The sequence below is a fragment of the Oryza brachyantha genome, chromosome 3, assembly GCF_000231095.2.
Source record: "Oryza brachyantha chromosome 3, ObraRS2, whole genome shotgun sequence".
In the NCBI taxonomy this organism is placed as follows: domain Eukaryota; kingdom Viridiplantae; phylum Streptophyta; class Magnoliopsida; order Poales; family Poaceae; genus Oryza; species Oryza brachyantha.
This window is the reverse complement of record NC_023165.2, coordinates 9463070-9481662: the sequence shown is the minus strand read 5'-3', so window position 1 is coordinate 9481662 and position 18593 is coordinate 9463070. Positions and strand designations below refer to the sequence as shown.

The following is an 18593-nucleotide window of genomic DNA, read 5'->3' as shown; positions in this document are numbered from 1 at the left end:
TGAGACGCTCAAAATCCCAATTCCCTTTTCCTTTATTCTATATCTCATATTCTCTCTCATACTTTACTCGTTCTTCTGCTTCGATTTACCTTGCCTGGTCATGAGTCATGACCTTCCGCATCGTAGCAGTTCCGCCACCATTCCACCACCGCCTTCTACATGTGTGAGTGGCACCTCCCTCTTTCTTCTCATGTCCACATTGACACAACCGTAAGACATCTTCTGGGCACTCATCGGTCGAGCACTTTTTCTCGTACTCATTATTATATACCTTGACCTTGTCTATTGTCATGCCTTTTGTTTTATAGCATAAGATTTTTTAAAATTGTCTAGATTTATAGCGATAACAATAAATCTAAATATATATCTAAATCATATAATCAATTAACTAACTAACAATTTTTACCGTATAAAACATATATAATATATTGTCGGTACACTCTCATGATGTCCCATCGCATGAGAAGCAGATTTTAAGACCTTGTTTACTCAAAACATCACATCGAACATTACTAATTAGGCTTAATAGATTCATCTCGTGAAATAGTCCAGAGTATATGGTGGATTTTATTAATATTATATTTAATACTTCTAATTAGCAAACATTCGATGTGACATGGACTAAAAAAAGTTTAGTAAACAAACACCCCTAAGTTATTGTATTCGGGTCCGGTTCAGCTGAAGTTGGTACAGCAACTGTAACTTTGACAGTTACATCTATTACCACTAGATACAAATCAGATGAATCAAATTAGTTTGGAGTACTATAATAGAAAATATTTTAGACAGTTGATTCTCGAAATAAACAGATGAAACTAACTTCGTGCAGTTCTGGCTTACCGTTGTTTTTGCAACTTCATCGGATCGTAGCCGATTGCATTCACATCCTGCTGTGCAACCCTGACCAGCATGGGCAGCCTCTGCCGGCTGCCGCGGTGCCGCTGCTACCGACCTCCATGCGCGGCCCCTCCGCACTCGCCATCTTTGTAAATAAGCCCCTGATCTGTATTAAAATCGTAAAGCGGTAGACCGACGTGTGTGTGGAAAGCGCGCGGGGGCAGGGCAAATAAAGGCTGCTCCAGTTGGCTCTGCCACCGAGGCACGTGGCCTCTTCTGTCCTTGACCCTGTTCCTCACTCCCTCCCTCCCTCCCTCCCTCCCCACCCAAATCTCTCTCCCCCCCCCTCCCCCTCCCCTTCGGTCTGGGCTTTGGCCTTGGCGCTTCTCCGGGCTGAGTTCGGGGGCTCTGAACGGCGGCCGCGGCGGGCGGCGGCGGTCGTTTGGTAGGGTAAACTGGACTCCTGCCTCGCGCTCCTGCTGGTTTTTCTCGCTATCGGTTTTCTTCGGCTGTCGTCGTTTACAGTGGTGTTTTGGTTCCGTCGGTGGGGTGGTGGGATGAGCATATGAGGGGTTTCTTCAGTTGTTTTTGGGGGTGGATTTTGTCGTCGAGATGTCGATTTGTAGCTGCGAGGTTTGGAGCGGCAATGCCGGCTACTACTTTTGCAGTTCTCGCGCCGCAATGCGCCTCGTTGCGTGGTGTTTTTTTTTCTGGGTTTGTGCAGATTTGGAATTATTAGTAGTTGCCTTGCAATTTTTAGTTTTGGTTTTGGGCTTACGGATGCTATGTCTTGACCATACGCGCGGTGCTGTCTTTGTGGCTGCTGCTTCGATCTAGTGTTTATTAGTAGTTTGGTTTGTTGATTTATAGCTCCATAATAGACTGTTGATTTTTACCTGTTCTCTTTGGGTGCCATTTCAGACTCTTGTTGTTGCAATGAGTGGTAACTTTTGATCGCTGAGCCAATATAATTTAGGTGCTTTTCGTAAGAATCAGGATGGTGTGCTTCGCATTCCTTGATATTATTCTAATGGTAACCTGCGGCGTTTGCTGTTATTTTAAGAGCAATGTAGCGACCTATTCACAGGGTTGTTCACATTGAGTAAAACATGAGGCTCACCTAGCCAAGCATGGGGGGTGCAGAACTCAAAAAACAACCAATCTTTGGCAGCCTATGAACTTCCATATTAGAATCCATAACCTTGCGTGTGAAATGCATTCTAGCAAAGCATTTAGCGCTCACAAATGGGCAACTTGCCTTCCTATCATGAACTATCCTTTAGATAGTACCGTTTTCGACTGGGCTGTGAGATGCAGATACCAGTGAGCTGGTTTATGGATGGAGTAGTGGTTGCAGTTTACCGTTTACGAAAGGCAGTTCTATGGCATGGGCTTGCACACCATAGCCAAGATTTCTATCATTCCTGGCTCCTTCTACTACTCCTATACTTTTCTTCTTCACAGATCCTTGCCGATTTTTCATTTGGTTGCCCCATAAATTCCACATATTGTAGTCAAGCTACCACATGCTAACACAGTAGTCAGTGGCGCTATTGGTGATGTAGCAGTAGAACTGAAGATTTTTAACATTTTGATGCCTTTATGCAGGTTGAAGGGTGATAAACAGTTGGTTTCTCCAACCTTAAGGGTCCACAGAAAATGGGTTTCATGTCGGCCAAGCTCTTTCCTTCGTGTGAGAGTATGTGCGTCTGCTGCCCAGCTCTGCGGCCAAGCTCAAGGCGCCCTGTTAAGCGTTACAAGAAACTGCTGGCTGAGATATTCCCCAAGACGCCTGTATGTGTTGCTTTTTGCTTTATGTCCCTGCGAGTTTAGTTTAGCCAGTTACTTTCAGACGTTGATGCTGCAATTTTAATGCATTCTGCTGTTTTTGATCTATAAGTAGTTAGCAGCCTTTGTTAACATGCTATAGGGAATTTTGCCTATCAAATGGCTATATTCTCCAGTGGCAACATAATTCATGGACAATTTAACTCATTGTCAATTGTAAATTGCAATAATGCTTCAGTAGTCAAGTGTAGTGCTGCTGATTCTGCAGAGTTTACTTGCAGGATGGACCTCCAAATGAGAGGAAAATCATGAAGTTATGTGAATATGCAGCGAAGAATCCCCTGCGCATTCCTAAGGCATGTTAATCTCATATTGCTACCTTTTTCTATACTGATAAAATATTCCTGAGTATGTGATTAGTCGTTGCATGTTTTCATTTGCTGTTGCTTCTTGCAGATTGCCAAGTTTCTGGAGCAGAGGAGTCACAAGGAACTGCGTGCTGCTCACGTAAACTTTGTCAAAATTATCACTGAGGCGTACAGCAAGCTACTCTTCATTTGCAAGGAGCAGATGTGAGTCTGTAAATTATTGGCTGACCCTTAGGTTTCCTATATCGAACTGTTACTTATTTGACAGGAAGTGTTCTTATTCTTGTTGCTATGTGCATGTGATGATATAGGGCATATTTTGCCATTAGCCTGGTGAATGTCCTTACTGAGCTTCTGGAAAGCAAGCAAGAGAACATTCATATTCTTGGATGCCAAACTTTGGCAAAGTTTATTTATAGCCAGGTGGGGCATTATACTACTTCCCTTTGATCATTTGTTTTCTTTGAGGAATGCATCAGATTCATTTTTGGGTAACGAACAGGTGGACAACACATATGCACGGAATATTGAAAGCTTGGTTCGCAAAGTATGCGCACTCTCACGGCAACAGGGAGTGGAGCACAGTCTTCTGCGGGCAGCAAGCCTTCAGTGTTTATCAGCAATGGTAATATATTGTTTATTGGGATCCTTACCTTCCTGAATGTCTCTTGCATAACTTAGTTTTAAAGTTTAGTTCTGTTAACTACTATCATAATATTGTGCAGATCTGGTTCATGAAGGAGCATTCATACATATTTGCAGATTTTGATGAGGTAACAACAATTGGTTCCTTGTATTGGAACCACCTATCGATCATTTCTTGTGCAGAGTCAATGGGAAATTGAACCTATTTGCGGGTTAAGATACAATATTAACCCATGAACCTGTTTACTTGAGTTGAGGTTATCCATTTGCAACAACTTTGAGATGCCATTTCCCCCACAAACTAGAGTAGTTTTTGTTCCTGTCATCTGTGCAAACACACACGTCGAACATCGAAGTATTTGTTGTTCTGACCTCTACTTAATCTGTTAGCCATGATACATTAACAGCCAAACGGTTCAGTTTGTGCAATCTCTCTTGTTCTTAGGGCTTCTTGTTGAACTGTTTTTATTTTTATTATTACGGTGAATAACTCTACTTTTATTGGGTGTAGCAGATTGTGCAGTCAGTCTTGGAGAATTATAGAGCTGAGGAATCTCCTGCTGGCGATGAAGAGAGCCATGCACCGCAACATAATTGGGTTGATGAAATAGTAAGACGTGAGGGAAGAGCTGGCTTAGGTGGTGGTAATGATGTAAATTGCAGCAGTACAACTATTAGACTGCGATCAGCTAGGGATTCTTCAGCCCTGACCAGGTGAAGTATATTTATATGCTTGCTATACAATTCCCTAAATTGTTTGGTTTTGTAGATAACAATTGTTGCTGCACCCTCATCTCTTAGGCCCTCATTGGTTGGCTTTTTCTCTGAAAAAAAAACCAAACTGCATATTTGCAAACAAAAAATAATTTGTGAATAAAAATTTTATATATCTAAAAGCAAAGGCTGAAAAATAAACTACAATGAAAAAACCCCCGAAATTAACTCCAAATTTAAGGTTGAAAATTCAAAATTTGGCTTATAAACAGAAGCAGAAGTGAAAAGATAGGGTACTAATCTCCATGCAGAAAAGTGTAATTGTTTGAGTCTTATTTGTTGTCAATCCAATAAATCATGTCTTTTTTCCCTCTTTTGAAGGATACATGCATGCTATAATTGGAAAATTGTGTATGAATATATGTATTTCAACTATCATTTAATGTGGATCATCTAAAGTAATTAGTGTTGCATGTGAAGATTCATAAGAAGAGCATGCCAGAAATCATCTTTTGGTCAATGTAGAAGGATATTGAAGGCATTCCCCATCCACAAACATCCCCTCAGAAGAATAACAGAGTTATCTTGCTGATTGATCCACCAATCAAAAAATGATATAACTTGATTCATATGTTCATTCCTTGTGATAGTTGCCTGACCTATATTTTGGACACACTTCTCTGAATCATACTTTCTGCCACCCATATACTCCCTCCGTTCCATATTGTAAGGTATTTTAGTATTCTCCTAACTCAAACTTCTCTAATATTAACCAAGTTTATAGAAAAAATAGTTAACATTTTAATGGAACTAATTTGATGTTGTAGATATTGATGCATTTTTTTTTATAAACTTGGTCAAAGTTTGAGAAGTTTGACTTATGAGAAAACTAAAACACCTTATGATATGGAACAAAGGTAGGCTATATTTTGAAGCATCTTATTTGTCCCCTTTTGCTCACCCATGTGATATAAACATTAATGCAGGGAAGAGCGTGAATCTCCAGAAGTATGGGCACACATTTGTGTTCAGAAGCTTGCAGAGCTGGCCAAAGAGAGTACAACAATGCGACGCATCCTAGATCCAATGCTTTCTTACTTTGATAAAAAGAAGCAATGGGCTCCTCGACAGGGATTAGCTTTGCTTGTTTTGTCTGATATGTCTTATCTAGAAAAGAGTTCAGGTAAACTTTTATACAGAATGAGGTTTGAAATACGAGAACCGCTTGCTTAATAAAAATAATAAAAAATTGTGGACAGCATTATATCTGACAATAAACGTGAAGTTTCCTAAACTCTTCTGGTACTACCAAATGCGTTATTAATTTTCCTCTTTTTTATTTTTTATAAACTGAATTCCATTGAAATATATTTAAGCAAGTGCATTTTGTTACAGAGCTTTGCTTTCAATTTCAGTATTTAGCACACTTTATTTTATTTGCTGTATTTTCCTGGGGGTTTGTCCTTGTCTGATAAACCATCTTTTCCTTCTCAGGCAACGAACAATTGATTTTGACTTCCGTCATCCGGCACCTAGACCACAAGAATGTTTTATATGATCCTCAGATTAAATCTGATATGATCCAGTCAGCTACTTTATTAGCGCGGCAGCTACGATCACGAGGAATTGCTCCTGAGCTTGTAGTAGCAGGTGACTTATGCAGACACCTGAGGAAAACACTAGAGGCCATGGAGTCAGCCAGCATTGAAGAACTGAACTTTAATGAATCTCTTCAGAATTTCTTGCAGGACTGTCTTCTAGAAGTTGTTAGAGGAGTATGTCATGCACTTTCCTTGCCACATGCTAACATTTTACCAACCTCCTCTAGATTACTTTGGTGCTTCTTTCTCAGCAATATTTAATTCCATGAGCTTGCCAGCCAAAAACTTTGCACTAGGACCATGATTGCCGTCTCATAACTATATTATCATATATTCTTATAGTTTCACCATTGTTTTTGTTAATATTTGCGTTATTATTCCAGATTAATGATGTGCGTCCACTCTATGACATGATGGCAATTACACTGGAGAATTTGCCTTCTATGCCTGTGGTTGCCAGAGCATCTATTGGAAGTTTGCTGATCCTTTCACACATAATCTCCTTGACATCCATGTCTTCGAACGCACCTATGGTCAGTCTGAATCTATGCTATCTAGTATGTACTCATTATTTGAGCTAAATATCAAATAAAATAGATTGCGAATTTGCAATCAAGTTCAGGAAGTGTGCCTCGTATACAGATAAAAGAAAATGAACTTTTGCAAATTTGTCACTTTTTTTATATTGCAAGGATACCACTCGAATGACAGTTCTGGTTTGCAATTTTCTAGTGACAGTTTTGCAACAACTATTCAAACCAATGGCATATTGATTGCCCCTAAAAATAATTAACTGTTCTCTGAGCAGTGCTATGTGGACCACTTCTGCTATTCTTTACTGATTCTTTTATAACTCTGCTGAGCAGCTGTTTCCAGAAGCACTCCTCCAGCAGATACTGAAGTCCATGGTGCATCCAGATGTTGACACTCGTGTGGGGGCACACCACATGTTTTCTGCTGTTATTGTTCGAGGACCAAGCCGTCCAAGGAATGAATCAGACTTCCTATACGAAACAAAAAAATGGCAGTCTCGGACTACATCAGTATTTGCTTCAGCTACTGCTCTACTTGAGAAGCTAAGGAGAGAAAAAGAGACAGGAAACATGGTGCATGATGATGATAAGGAAAAAAACATACGTGAAGAGGAAAGCAAACATATTTGGGCACGTAAAAATTCGGCTTATTTTTCAAAGTTGGTTTTCTCTTTCACAGATCGATATGCAACGCTAACTAGTTCTGCAGAGGTATTTTCTCTTTCAGTGAGTTTGATTGTTTGACCAACTTACAGTGGCATGACATTTGTACTTAGTTCATTTCTTGCTTTCCTGTTATGCTTTCCGATGCTTTTGTGTCAGATTGGTTGGGGTGGGGGGATCCTGATCTTTGAATAATCCTCTATGCATTTCCCAGGAGGCTAATATTGTCATGCTAACTGAAGATCAAACAAATCAATTGCTCTCAGCGTTTTGGGTACAGGCAAATCAGACAGACAACACTCCTTTTAATTATGAGGCGATTGGTCATTCATACAGCCTCACAGTTCTTTCTTCTCGCCTTAAGGTACGGGTTAATTTGGAAATCTAAGTACTATTGTTATTCCTGCATGCAGTGTAAGCTCACATGATTGTCTAAGCTATTTTTTTGTCATGGAAATAATTTTCTTTCTGATGCAGGATTCAAGGAACAGTAATAACATCCAGTTTTTTCAGTTGCCGCTGTCCCTTCGTAGTGTTTCCTTAACCCCAAGTGGTTGGTATCCGCACAGTGAAACTTGTGATTGATCTCTTCTGAATCAAAAAATTCACTTGCCTTTATGTATGTTTTTCCCAGGAGTCCTTTCCCCTTCTTGCCAGCGGTCTATTTTTAGCTTGGCGACAAGCATGCTAGCTTTTGCTGGGAAAGTCTGTCACATTGCCGAATTGGTTGAGTTGCTGAGGTGCTTTACATCATGCAATGTAAGTATGTAATTCAATGCAGATGCTACTAAGATGATATTTTGTCAGAGAATTGTGCATATTCATGAATGAGCTTCACTTTGACAATAGTTCTTAATTACTGTCTAGTTTTGTGCACATTGCCCAATTGTTGTATACCATTTTTTTCTTATTATTACTATTTAGCAAATAAAAATTAGTTTATGTCCATGACTCCTTAGAGCAAAGAACTCATGGAATATTTTGCAGATGGACCCTTTCTTAAAAATTGGTGAAGACTTGCAACTCTATGTAAGGCTGCAATCTGATCTAGGGAACTATGGTTCTGATAGCGATCAAGAAATCGCTAGATCTGTACTTTCTGACTGCAGGGCAAAAGTGGGGATTAGCGATCAGCGAGTGCTTGATGTAATTGCTCGTGAACTGTGTAATTTAACTGAGGTAAGGTTTGATTTTACCTTCTATTTGCTGTTGGCACTGCACGTTGTGGCTTTACTGAGGTGACATACTGTTGACGGCAATGTATAGTTATCTAAATATTCTTGGAATTGCTATTGCCAGATGGACATGGATGTACTGGTCAAGGAACTCACAGAAATGTTTACACCTGAAGAAGTGCCCTTGTTTGGGTCAAATTCAGCACTTGACTGGGCCAATTTCCATGTTCAGGCATTTTCTGATGAATCCCTTTCTTTTGATGAGGTAGGTTGTCCTACCTAGTACCTACATTAGCTGGTGTCTTACTGTCTTTAATAATTCATTTGGTGGAAGCTCTTACAAAATTCTTTGATGGTCCAATGTTCCTCGTAACTGTACCTTACCATTATGAAATATATCATTACAATTTTTCTTTGGTATCTTCTCAGTTGTCCTTTGTATTGTAGGAATGTTCACGAACATCTTCAGTAGATGGTGGGTTGCATGAGTCGCCAATTACAAATACCGGTAGCTCGATATCAAAGGTTACTCTACAACAGTCTGTTCCTCATGTCTTAGGTGTTGGCCAGTTGCTTGAATCGGTGAGTACTTATCAGCTGCCTTTGCGCTTTGTTTGCTGGTTGCTGGTCAGCTAGATCTGTTTGCCCTCGTCTTGTTAATTGTTAAGGCAACAAGGATCCATAATGTGCTTTGTGCTGTGTTTATACCCCTTTATGCTCTGCTGCCATGATAGTATTTTATCATGTGGTGGATTTGATTACAAATATTTTATGGATCATTTGAATCTATGCAGCATTTTCTTGATTGTGAATCTGTTTTTGTAATCAGGCCCTACATGTAGCTGGCCAAGTCGCGGGTGCATCTGTTTCAACCTCCCCCCTACCATACGGCACAATGACTAGTCAATGCGAAGCCTTGGGATCAGGCACCAGGAAGAAGCTCTCAAGCTGGCTTGTCAATGGCCATGACTCTACTCCAGACAATCCTGCGCCTAGCCTTCCATCAGCGCAGCATTTCATCATTCCTAAGGTACAAGTATTGTTCTGTCTTCTCCCATAAGTGTCATTCTGGAACGTTGCCTACTCTGTACTATATCTGTGTGTACCATCTGGCCCCACAATCACAACCGACATTCATCCAGGTAAATTCATGCGGTTTCGAGAGCAGTATCCGCACGACATCGGAGCCGTGCTCCACAGTGAAGCTCCCACCCGCAAGCCCCTTCGACAACTTCCTGAAGGCTGCGTATCGCGCCCAGTAGGGACCCATGATAAGCCTTCGAGGTTACGGCTAACCATGTTTAGGAGTGTGCTAGGATGTAGTACCCGAGCATCAAAACTTAGATTATCTTTTGGAAGACTTGGCCGATCTGGCTTATCCAGTTATATATGTAGCTCTGTTTAGCTGTAGTAACTTGTGTATCAATGTATGGCTGTCTCATCACTAGTAAATGTCTCTAGACTGTAGGGTAAGAATGACTGTACCGCGCCGTACCAAAATATGAGAGTGTTGTTTCAGGCTTCAAGTGCAGGATTGTTTTCATACTCGAGTAATCTGTGTGAAACAGTTATTCGTCGACCCCTCTGGTACTATTTTTTCACTGCAAGGGTTATATTGTTTGCAGTATTTGCGTGAAATTGCTAAGCTCAAATGTAAGATCTGAAAGAAGAACACGGAGCCTAGTGGTTGTAGCTAACCTGAGTAGCATCTAAGCTCTTTAGTTCAATTCAGTGTGAATTTCATATTAGGGTTGTATATTTCAATTGGATAAGAGGTCGGGTGAAAAATACCCTTCTCTAAGGAAAATCGGTTTTCCTTAAGGAATTGCTACAGTGCGGTGTCCTGTTTTAAAATGTGATGATTCTGACGAGGTATCAGATTTGATACTGGAACTGGATGATTTTGATGAGATCGGTATCAGAATTAGATCTGATACTAGAATGTGATGATTCTGATGAGATCAGTATCAGATTTGATACCACACAAGTACTAGGTGATATCAGTGTGGTAATATCTGATACTTATTAGTATCACTTAAAAAATTGATAAATTCTCCTTGTCGTCGTTGCCTCCACCGTCGATCGTGTTGGCTGCTCCTAGCCATCGCCACCGTGGCTGCCGTCACGGTAGGCAGCTAGCTGTAGGATTATTGATCCATCGTCTTTTTCTAACAAGAACCGAAAGGTCACAGATAGCGATCTTGACAAGATTCATGGCCTACCGTGCACGCTATTGCGAATTTGCGATCAATCAATCAACCAGCTTAGTATTAATCATCACGTTGATCTATCTCACGCACCTACGTTTGTTGCCTCTGCCCTTTAGTACAGGGTAGTTGTCGCCGCCGTCGCCTGTGGCTGCTCTCGGCCTCCACCATCGTCGTCTCCACAGCCGCCGCCATTCCCACCGCCGCAGCCACCGCAGTTGTCGCTGCTGCTGTAGTCGTGTCCCGTTGTCGGTAGACCACACCGTAGTATTTTCCTTTTTTTTTTACGAACAATTTTATGGGGCCTGAGTGTAAGCCCATCGTCCATGGGCCAACGTCCAACTCCAAGCCCATTCGTCGTCTCGTTTTCCTCCTCGCTCGGAGAAGACCGACACTATTCTCTCCTTCTTACCACTCTCACGGATAAGAGGCGCAACCAAAGCCCCCTTTGCCCAAAAACCCCACGAGAGCTCCCCTCTATTGCCGTCCATGGCGACCACCACTACCCCCTCCTCCTCTCTCACAGCCCCTCTGCTCCGGCCGAGCTCGAACCCGAACCAGGCCCCGAGATCTCTGCCGCTCCTCAGGTTCACTCCCCTCTTCCTCACTCTGCCTCTCGTCACTCGTGGCTCCACGGTTGCTCTACCCTAACCGTCTCTGTCTCGCTCTCGCAGGAGCCGGAGGTGCGCTCGGGCCGTGGCGGCCGCCGCCGTCGGTGGGGTCGGCGTGGGGCCGCACGGAGCTGCTCAGAGGCGCGGGATTTGGTCGATAAGGTGGGGTTGATTTTGGGACGAACCATTTGTAGCTTTGCGTAGCCTGGTTGGTGGCTGGGTTGGGGGAGGTTTGGCTGGGGGTTCGAAGGGTGCTGATGATGCTTTTTGTAGGGATGACTTGGTGGTGCCGAGGTCGCCCTACTTCCCCGTGGAGTATGCGTCGGGGCAGGAACGGGGGCCTTCGCCCATGGTGATGGAGCGGTTCCAGAGCGTCGTCAGCCAGCTCTTCCAGCACGTACGAGAGCACTGGATTGTGTAAAAGTTTTTGGTCTCCTTTGTGGAGAGTTTTGTGGGCTGTGTGATTTGTGTTGTCTAACTCTGCGTTTTGGAACAGAGGATTATCCGTTGTGGTGGCCCTGTGGAGGATGATATGGCTAACATCATCGTTGCCCAGCTGCTATATCTTGATGCCATCGATCCTAATAAGGTGAAAATGAGGCATAAGAATCTGTTGAAAGTATCCAGTTCCCATTTCATTATCTAAAAAATAACGATTCATTTTTCCTACACCTGTTATGAATTCCTCCTTATTCAAAAAATGCTGATTCAGCGAAGGGAGTGATGCTTACTGTATCTGCATGAAATATTTGGCATCTTTACTGGATTTGCTAATCCCCAGATAAAATGGCCCTTTATATCAGCCCTTGTTACTAACACTAAACTACCATTGTTACTCACCTCGGGATATATATCAGCCCTTGTTTTAGTCCTTTGGTATTCTCTGTTATAAATTTGATGTTGCTTCAGTTTCAGCTGCCTAGTTAGGTCTGTGATTCAGTTATGTAGTTGTGAACTCAAATTCTATGTCAAGGCTACCATTGCCATTTCACCTAGCAAGGACTTCTGCTTTGATGGCATCATATATTCATGATTGTAAACTTCCATTCAGCACTCGATTCTTGACTTCTTGTCAACATTCCTGTAGGATATCATTATGTATGTGAATTCTCCAGGAGGGTCAGTGACAGCTGGTAATAACTCGTTTCCACATTTTTTTGTCATAGTAGCATATTCCCGTGCAACAGTTGTTTCATAACAAAATGCATTTTATTTGTGTTTAGGGATGGCCATATTTGACACGATGAAACATATCAGACCTGATGTTTCCACAGTTTGCATTGGACTTGCTGCAAGGTATTGAACAGTGAAAACTGATCTCTCTATCCAAATACTTCTGCTGCAAATAATTGGTAATTGATTCAGATTTACGATGCTTTGCAATTTATGCACCATATAATCCTTTTCATTCTGTTCAATTATGCAAAGAAGAGTTTCAGTTTTCTATATTTTTGTAAACTTGTAAAATGTGCTGGTTTCTAGTTTGTTTATCCCACAGAATTCTTTCTCCTTCCATAATGTGCGAAGCATATGGAATTGTTGACGGTATTTGGCATGTTCTATTCAGTATAATCAGCCCAATCTAGGATTTTGGGTTGGCTGAGATAATGTTTCTATCGCCACATGTGATATGTTGGCTTCATTAGTTCTAAATAGAAAAGAAGTTTATGCCTAGTTTTTCCCTCATATCCACTTAACCAAGATGTAGTTTTTCAAACTTTGTGTTGATAACATAGAGGTTCTTCACTTCATCTACTTACCCACATCAAAGGTTTAGCCACAATGCAAAACCAAGAGTGCTTATCATTTATTATTCGGTTTGCTGGTAAAACATCATTATTATTCAGCTGCAAATATGTAACCATTTTTTTTTGTTGTGCTTGTGGAATGTTCTTTTTTACTTCATATTATGTTACATGGTCATGCCTTCAGCATCCATCTTGCATTAAGTACCATTGATTCTTATGCACTCATTTCCTGTTTTCTGTTCCCTTTTCGGCAGTATGGGAGCTTTTCTGCTTAGCGGTGGGACAAAAGGTAATTGTACTGATTGACTGATTGTTACTGCATTACTACATTTATTCTACAGGTAGGCTGATCTTCATGCTTGGGTATTGTTCTGATAATTGTAACACAGGAAAGCGATACAGCTTACCTAACTCAAGAATAATGATCCATCAACCCCTTGGAGGAGCTCAAGGACAAGAGACTGATCTTGAGATCCAGGTAAATTCCCAAATTTAAATTATGCTTCTTATTCAAGATCAAGATGACAAGATGTCATGTCACTGAGTAGCAGAGATATTTCTTTCAAGATTATCATTTCTTCTTTTAGATTCAATCTACATGAAAGATATTTAGATTCACAAGCAGATAGCAATTTCGTTGGCTAAGCTAAGAAATTTCAATTGTTACTTTTATGTAGGACCAGAAGCTTTTTTTGACTCACTGATTTTTCATTATTTCTTGTAGGCCAATGAGATGTTGCACCACAAGGCTAACCTGAATGGATACCTAGCATACCACACTGGGCAGCCCCTAGATAAGATCAACGTAGATACTGACCGTGATTACTTCATGAGCGCAAAAGAGGCAAAGGAGTACGGTCTTATTGATGGAGTTATCATGAATCCCCTTAAAGCCCTTCAACCGCTTCCTGCTTCTAGTTAGCCATGGAGTGCTCAACCTCGGAGCATTTTGGGGGAGGGGGGGGATTATCTTCTAGAACTGTGATTGCATCCAACTGTTTTTTATTAGCTTGGCAAAATAGTTTTATGATTCCACATCCCGAGACTTGAAATGTTGTATAATACAGATGCACTACTAGGAGGATATTTATCTTCTTGAATGAATATTCCGACCTACTAGGAGGATATTTCTCTTCTTGAATGAATATTCCGACCTATTTGATGCGTTTAGGAGGATATTTATCTTCTTGAATGAATATTCCGACCTATCTGATGCGTTGTAGTATTTTGAACCTTTGCTTTGAATTGCTGGCGGTACATTAATACATTATACACTAGGGAAACAGGTAAAGCTAGATATAGGGTTCTCATGTCAGGAAAATATATGCTTAATGCAAGAGGAATTTTTCAGGCCCGCAAGAAAAAACGGGTCACTGCATTGCATAACAAACGTAATGTAAGATACTATAGCGATTTTCATCAAGTGTACTGCATATACAATACGGTACTGGTAGTACCACCGTCCCAGTTCACCTTCATCTATAACTAAAACCATTTACAATTCTTATAACTTATAGTAAGCATAGCAGCCGCTCAGACAACGAATTTGGGTAGCTCTTATCCAATCTATGCACAAACCTACCTAAAACTTGCCCTCAATGTAACCAGCCAGACCATTGATTTTCAAGAATTTCTTGATAACAAGGGCCATAATAGCAAGAGTAAGCCCAAATGCGGCTAAGGTCAATAATCTGTCATGCTTTGGCTTCTGGATTTCAACAACAGGATTCAATTGCGTTGGAGCAATTCCTGGAATGCTTTCTCTGCTCGTGTTGGTTCTTGAATGGTTGGTAACCCCTTCTGCCGGAGCTTCAACAATGTTTTGTGCAATTTCAGACTCAGAATCAGGCCTTGGAAGGTCATTATCAATAGAGCCTGAGCTGGACCCAGATGTGTTCACGCCTTCAACTGCCTTGTGTGCATGCTCGTCAGAAGTATCGGATGCAGGCAATTGGTTAGTCTCCGTGTTGGTTTCATTTGTCAGAAGCTGAGGAACAGGGGGAGCCCTACTGAGCATTTGCTCATGGATCTGTCATTGCACCACTTCTGTGTCAATTAAACAGAATGTTTATTTGTTTCGTTCTTGAGCTAGAGTTAGTTTACCTCATCAATTACTTTCTGGCGTTCTGGAGAGCCAAACTTTGGTGGTGCTTCACGTGATTTGGTAGCTAGTGCCCGTCTATCTTCCTTTTTGTAGTCCAATGAACCCAATGCCCCCCCACCTGGTGTTGGCATGAATGCAATCAAGGCTACAAGAGCTGTGCGCACTGGAACATGAACAATCAAGAAAAAATAATTGATATTTGCTGGAGGGCGACTGCAAAATACTCATTGTTTCTAACAGTAAATTGGTTATCACTCAATGGATAACCACATATTATTTGCAGCCATAATGCGAATAACCTCCCCAAAGAATAATAAATCAGTACATATCTATATTGACTATCTAACCTACTACCAACCATGGCAGATGGCAATACAATCAAGAGAGAGACAGGGCTGTTCCACATTGTGGCTATGCCTTAAAAACACAGAAAGTCATACTTTTCCTTCACAACAAAAATGTATGCAAAGAAAGCACATGTTCAACCTTCGGCCCAGTCATGTGCTATATAAACACTCGCCACATGACAGTTCCTGAAAGAGCCAAAGAGCAGTTTTGTTTGGCACCATGCTCGTATAGCACACACGGTGAACATTTGTATGCTATGAAAAAAATGGTGCTCAGAATATGATTGGATAGAAAATATCACATGCCAATCCTTGCATTTTAAAATGAAATAATTTGGTGCGCATTTTAGCATATTTATCTTATAATATAGTTACTGACAAAAGAATATGATAAACACCATGCACATGCCTATTGCATCTTAACAGCATTAAAAGGAAGCTATTTGGCAAATAGTTCCGTATAACTGCAGGAACAAGTGCATGTTCCTTTGGCCTGGTCATAGGGCAAGTAATTGCCCATGAAAATTGCAATGATCAATTCAAAAGGAAGGCATTACTTTGGCATCATGCTCGTATAGCCCAAAATACTGCATCACCATGGACCATGAAATATGGTGCTACTCAATGTATTTTAGTACCCCTTCAAAGTAAGGGCTTTCTTGAACGATTCAATTAGAAACAAAAAGCTAATTGGTACTCACCACTCCATGATGGCTGCCAGTGCTCAGGGTGGTAATTGGAGATGCTCAAACAAATCTTCTTTTGAATCTCAAATCTTCCACTTGGCTGCATCATACATAAATACCCAAAATAATATCTAATAAGGCCCACAAATAGCATGGCAGTCTTAACACAGCAAAATTATAACATGGCAATTACAGACCGTGAGCAGCATGAATGATGGTGGCTTGAACGGGTAGTCCGAGGGCAGCTGGATCCTTCCATGGTAGATTCCACCCTCAAACTCACTGTCTCGTGGCCCCTGGATCGCAAATTGCCACTCGAAGATGTCCTCCTGCTCAAATACATAAGTTTATATCATAAAATAACCATAAGCCTCAAGTAAATAAGTTATCCTCTGATATAACATCGAAACACCCTAACAAAAATTGGATTCCCACTTCTCACACGCTGTTGATCAAAATGACAGGATACAGGATACAAAGCAATCCTGCATATCTAAAGCTACAAGGATATCTAACCACAACATAGATATAGCTACATATCATTATTGCACAAACTGCACGAATAGATCGCGACGAAATGCAGATACACCCCAAGGACAACGAACCAAATCAACTCTGCAAATTTCCGCACCCTAGAAAACGCCATTAAAACCAGATCTTACCTACCCGCGTTCGATTCAGACCCAAACAAGACCAGATCGGGCAAGGAATACAACGCAAATGCAGGAGACGGGGCAGGGACTGGTCACCTCGAGGGGCAGGGCCATGAAATCGGGGGATGGGTTGGACTGCATCTCCTTAACCTCCTGAAGGATCCGCTTGACGGCCGGGTTTCCCCTGTTGTACTTCGCCGCAGCCGCCATCTCCGCCAACACCGCGGAACGGAACCCTCTCCCCTCGCCGCCGCCGCCGCCGCTCGCCGCTCGCCGCTCGCCGCAGGGTAAGCCTCCGGAATGGGGAATCGAAGAGGGGGGAGGACGGGAGGAGGAGGAACGGGGACGCGTGGGGTGGATTAATGGAAGGGGCTGGTCTCTCCCTGGCCTGTGGGACCGGTCCCCACTTGTCGGTGACGAGATAGTGGGAGGTGACGTGGATTGGCTAACGTGGCACGCCGCTATTGGCCATAGGTCGTAGGTGCGTGGAATGGAATATTCTCAATTTGGTGCGTTGGGCGAGCTGGGCCTCGGCATGTTGGGCCTAAAAGGCTGAAAGCTTGGATAGGGACTTTCTGATGGTATTAGGCTCCTTTTGTAGCTCGTTTGGTTTGCTACCATGCCAAAATATTGGTAATGTTAAATCCTGGCTAAGTTTTTGTTGATATGTGAGCTATAAGAAAATAATGGTCATAAACCAAACAATGGTCAAATTAATATTCGAAGTGTCAATACTTTGGTAGGGTAAATTTTGGCTTCAAACAAAACATGCCCCTAAAGCCAACTTTTAAGCTAAAAAAGGTACCAAGTCTAAACAAACAAACAATATCTTAATGTCATTTGTAAAGGCACACTTACATTGTTAAGCCTTTGTGTATTTATTTAAAGTGGATGTCTTATGAACCGTGAGGACAAATCCTCTGAAGAAGAAGGACAAAAAAAGTGCAAAAGGAAGAACTAAAGAACATAGGCGCACGAATTATCTTCTCTTCTGTTCCAGATGCCACAGCCGACGGCAAGCTCCAGAACTTGTGGTACAAGATTGAGATGTCCGATTTTCGTTTAACTTACTATTTTTATTTGAATCTACTATCGCAATATGCATATAGAATTATAGATAATGTAGTATTGAACTTTGGTTATAGTCATAGATACATGCAGATATCGTAATGTTCAAATCAGGGAAACGTAAGCTGGTTGATGCCAACAATGAATTTGAAGCATATCACAACAACAGTGGTGATGAAAGTGGACTTATTGTTGTCAATGAAGATGGAAATGATGAAGAATGTGACCAAGAACCAACAGAAGTTACAGAAAAGAAAATCCTCTCCTTGGGGAAGTCACCTTTCTTGATGAACTAAAGGGAAGAACCCATGAGGATCAAAGCACTAGCAATGCAATCATCGCAAAAACTCATTCTCCAGTAGTTCCGAAGACTTTGTTTCTGATGGTTAAGTTTTGTGATGGAGGACCCAAGATGGGAAAGGTATATGAGAGGATGGATAACATGTTGGGTGAGATAAAAGATGTGATGACTAAGGTAGTCCACACAGGGAAGATTTTGCCAATGTAAGTGATACCATTCGTAATAGATGGGGAAAAATGAATATACCTATGCATTGTTGGATTTCGTGCTCCTTCCAAAATTTTATGACCACTAGTATTTGGTAACACCAGTTCATGGAAGCATTCCTAAGAGTTGTTGAAGATCCGGTTAAGCAACAATAACCGTATGAAAAGTTTAGTGCTGCTCACATGAAGAAAGGTATGTTCTCCTTGAATGAGGATAAATTTGATGTAGTTGTAATGGATCCTGTTGCATGGTGGTCAAATTATGGTTTAGAAACACCAGCATTGTTTTTTTTTCGAGATTGCTAAGAAAGTGTTGTCTCAACCTATTATTAGTAGCT

At 41.5% G+C, this 18593-nt stretch overlaps 3 protein-coding genes across 4 annotated transcripts; 2 read left to right on the top strand and 1 right to left on the bottom strand.

The window, feature by feature from the left end:
- Positions 1-1197: 1197 nt before the first annotated feature.
- Positions 1198-10111, top strand: LOC102701065 (protein SEMI-ROLLED LEAF 2). Its single transcript, XM_006649907.3, has 20 exons — positions 1198-1282; positions 2446-2631; positions 2907-2981; positions 3082-3197; positions 3305-3416; positions 3496-3618; positions 3719-3766; positions 4153-4352; positions 5339-5535; positions 5847-6127; positions 6337-6486; positions 6820-7197; positions 7364-7513; positions 7627-7702; positions 7784-7908; positions 8137-8328; positions 8449-8589; positions 8772-8906; positions 9154-9354; positions 9467-10111. Exons 2-20 carry the CDS (start codon positions 2497-2499, stop codon positions 9584-9586), a joined length of 2955 nt encoding a protein of 984 aa, XP_006649970.1. The 5' UTR covers positions 1198-1282; positions 2446-2496; the 3' UTR covers positions 9587-10111.
- An 817-nt stretch (positions 10112-10928) lies between these two features.
- Positions 10929-14066, top strand: LOC102700785 (ATP-dependent Clp protease proteolytic subunit 5, chloroplastic). Its single transcript, XM_040522710.1, has 9 exons — positions 10929-11118; positions 11206-11304; positions 11416-11539; positions 11639-11731; positions 12230-12275; positions 12366-12438; positions 13145-13179; positions 13280-13368; positions 13615-14066. Exons 1-9 carry the CDS (start codon positions 11021-11023, stop codon positions 13810-13812), a joined length of 855 nt encoding a protein of 284 aa, XP_040378644.1. The 5' UTR covers positions 10929-11020; the 3' UTR covers positions 13813-14066.
- A 207-nt stretch (positions 14067-14273) lies between these two features.
- Positions 14274-17011, bottom strand: LOC102700508 (ubiquitin-conjugating enzyme E2 32). Of its 2 annotated transcripts, none has more exons than XM_006649905.3 (5): positions 16777-17011; positions 16225-16356; positions 16043-16127; positions 14994-15157; positions 14274-14919 (listed from the first exon to the last, which is right to left on the bottom strand). In XM_006649905.3, exons 1-5 carry the CDS (start codon positions 16888-16890, stop codon positions 14473-14475), a joined length of 942 nt encoding a protein of 313 aa, XP_006649968.1. In that variant the 5' UTR covers positions 16891-17011; the 3' UTR covers positions 14274-14472. The 2 variants fall into 2 exon arrangements, with proteins under 2 accessions (XP_006649968.1, XP_015691275.1); XM_015835789.2 differs by having other exon boundaries at positions 14994-15112.
- Positions 17012-18593: the final 1582 nt, after the last annotated feature.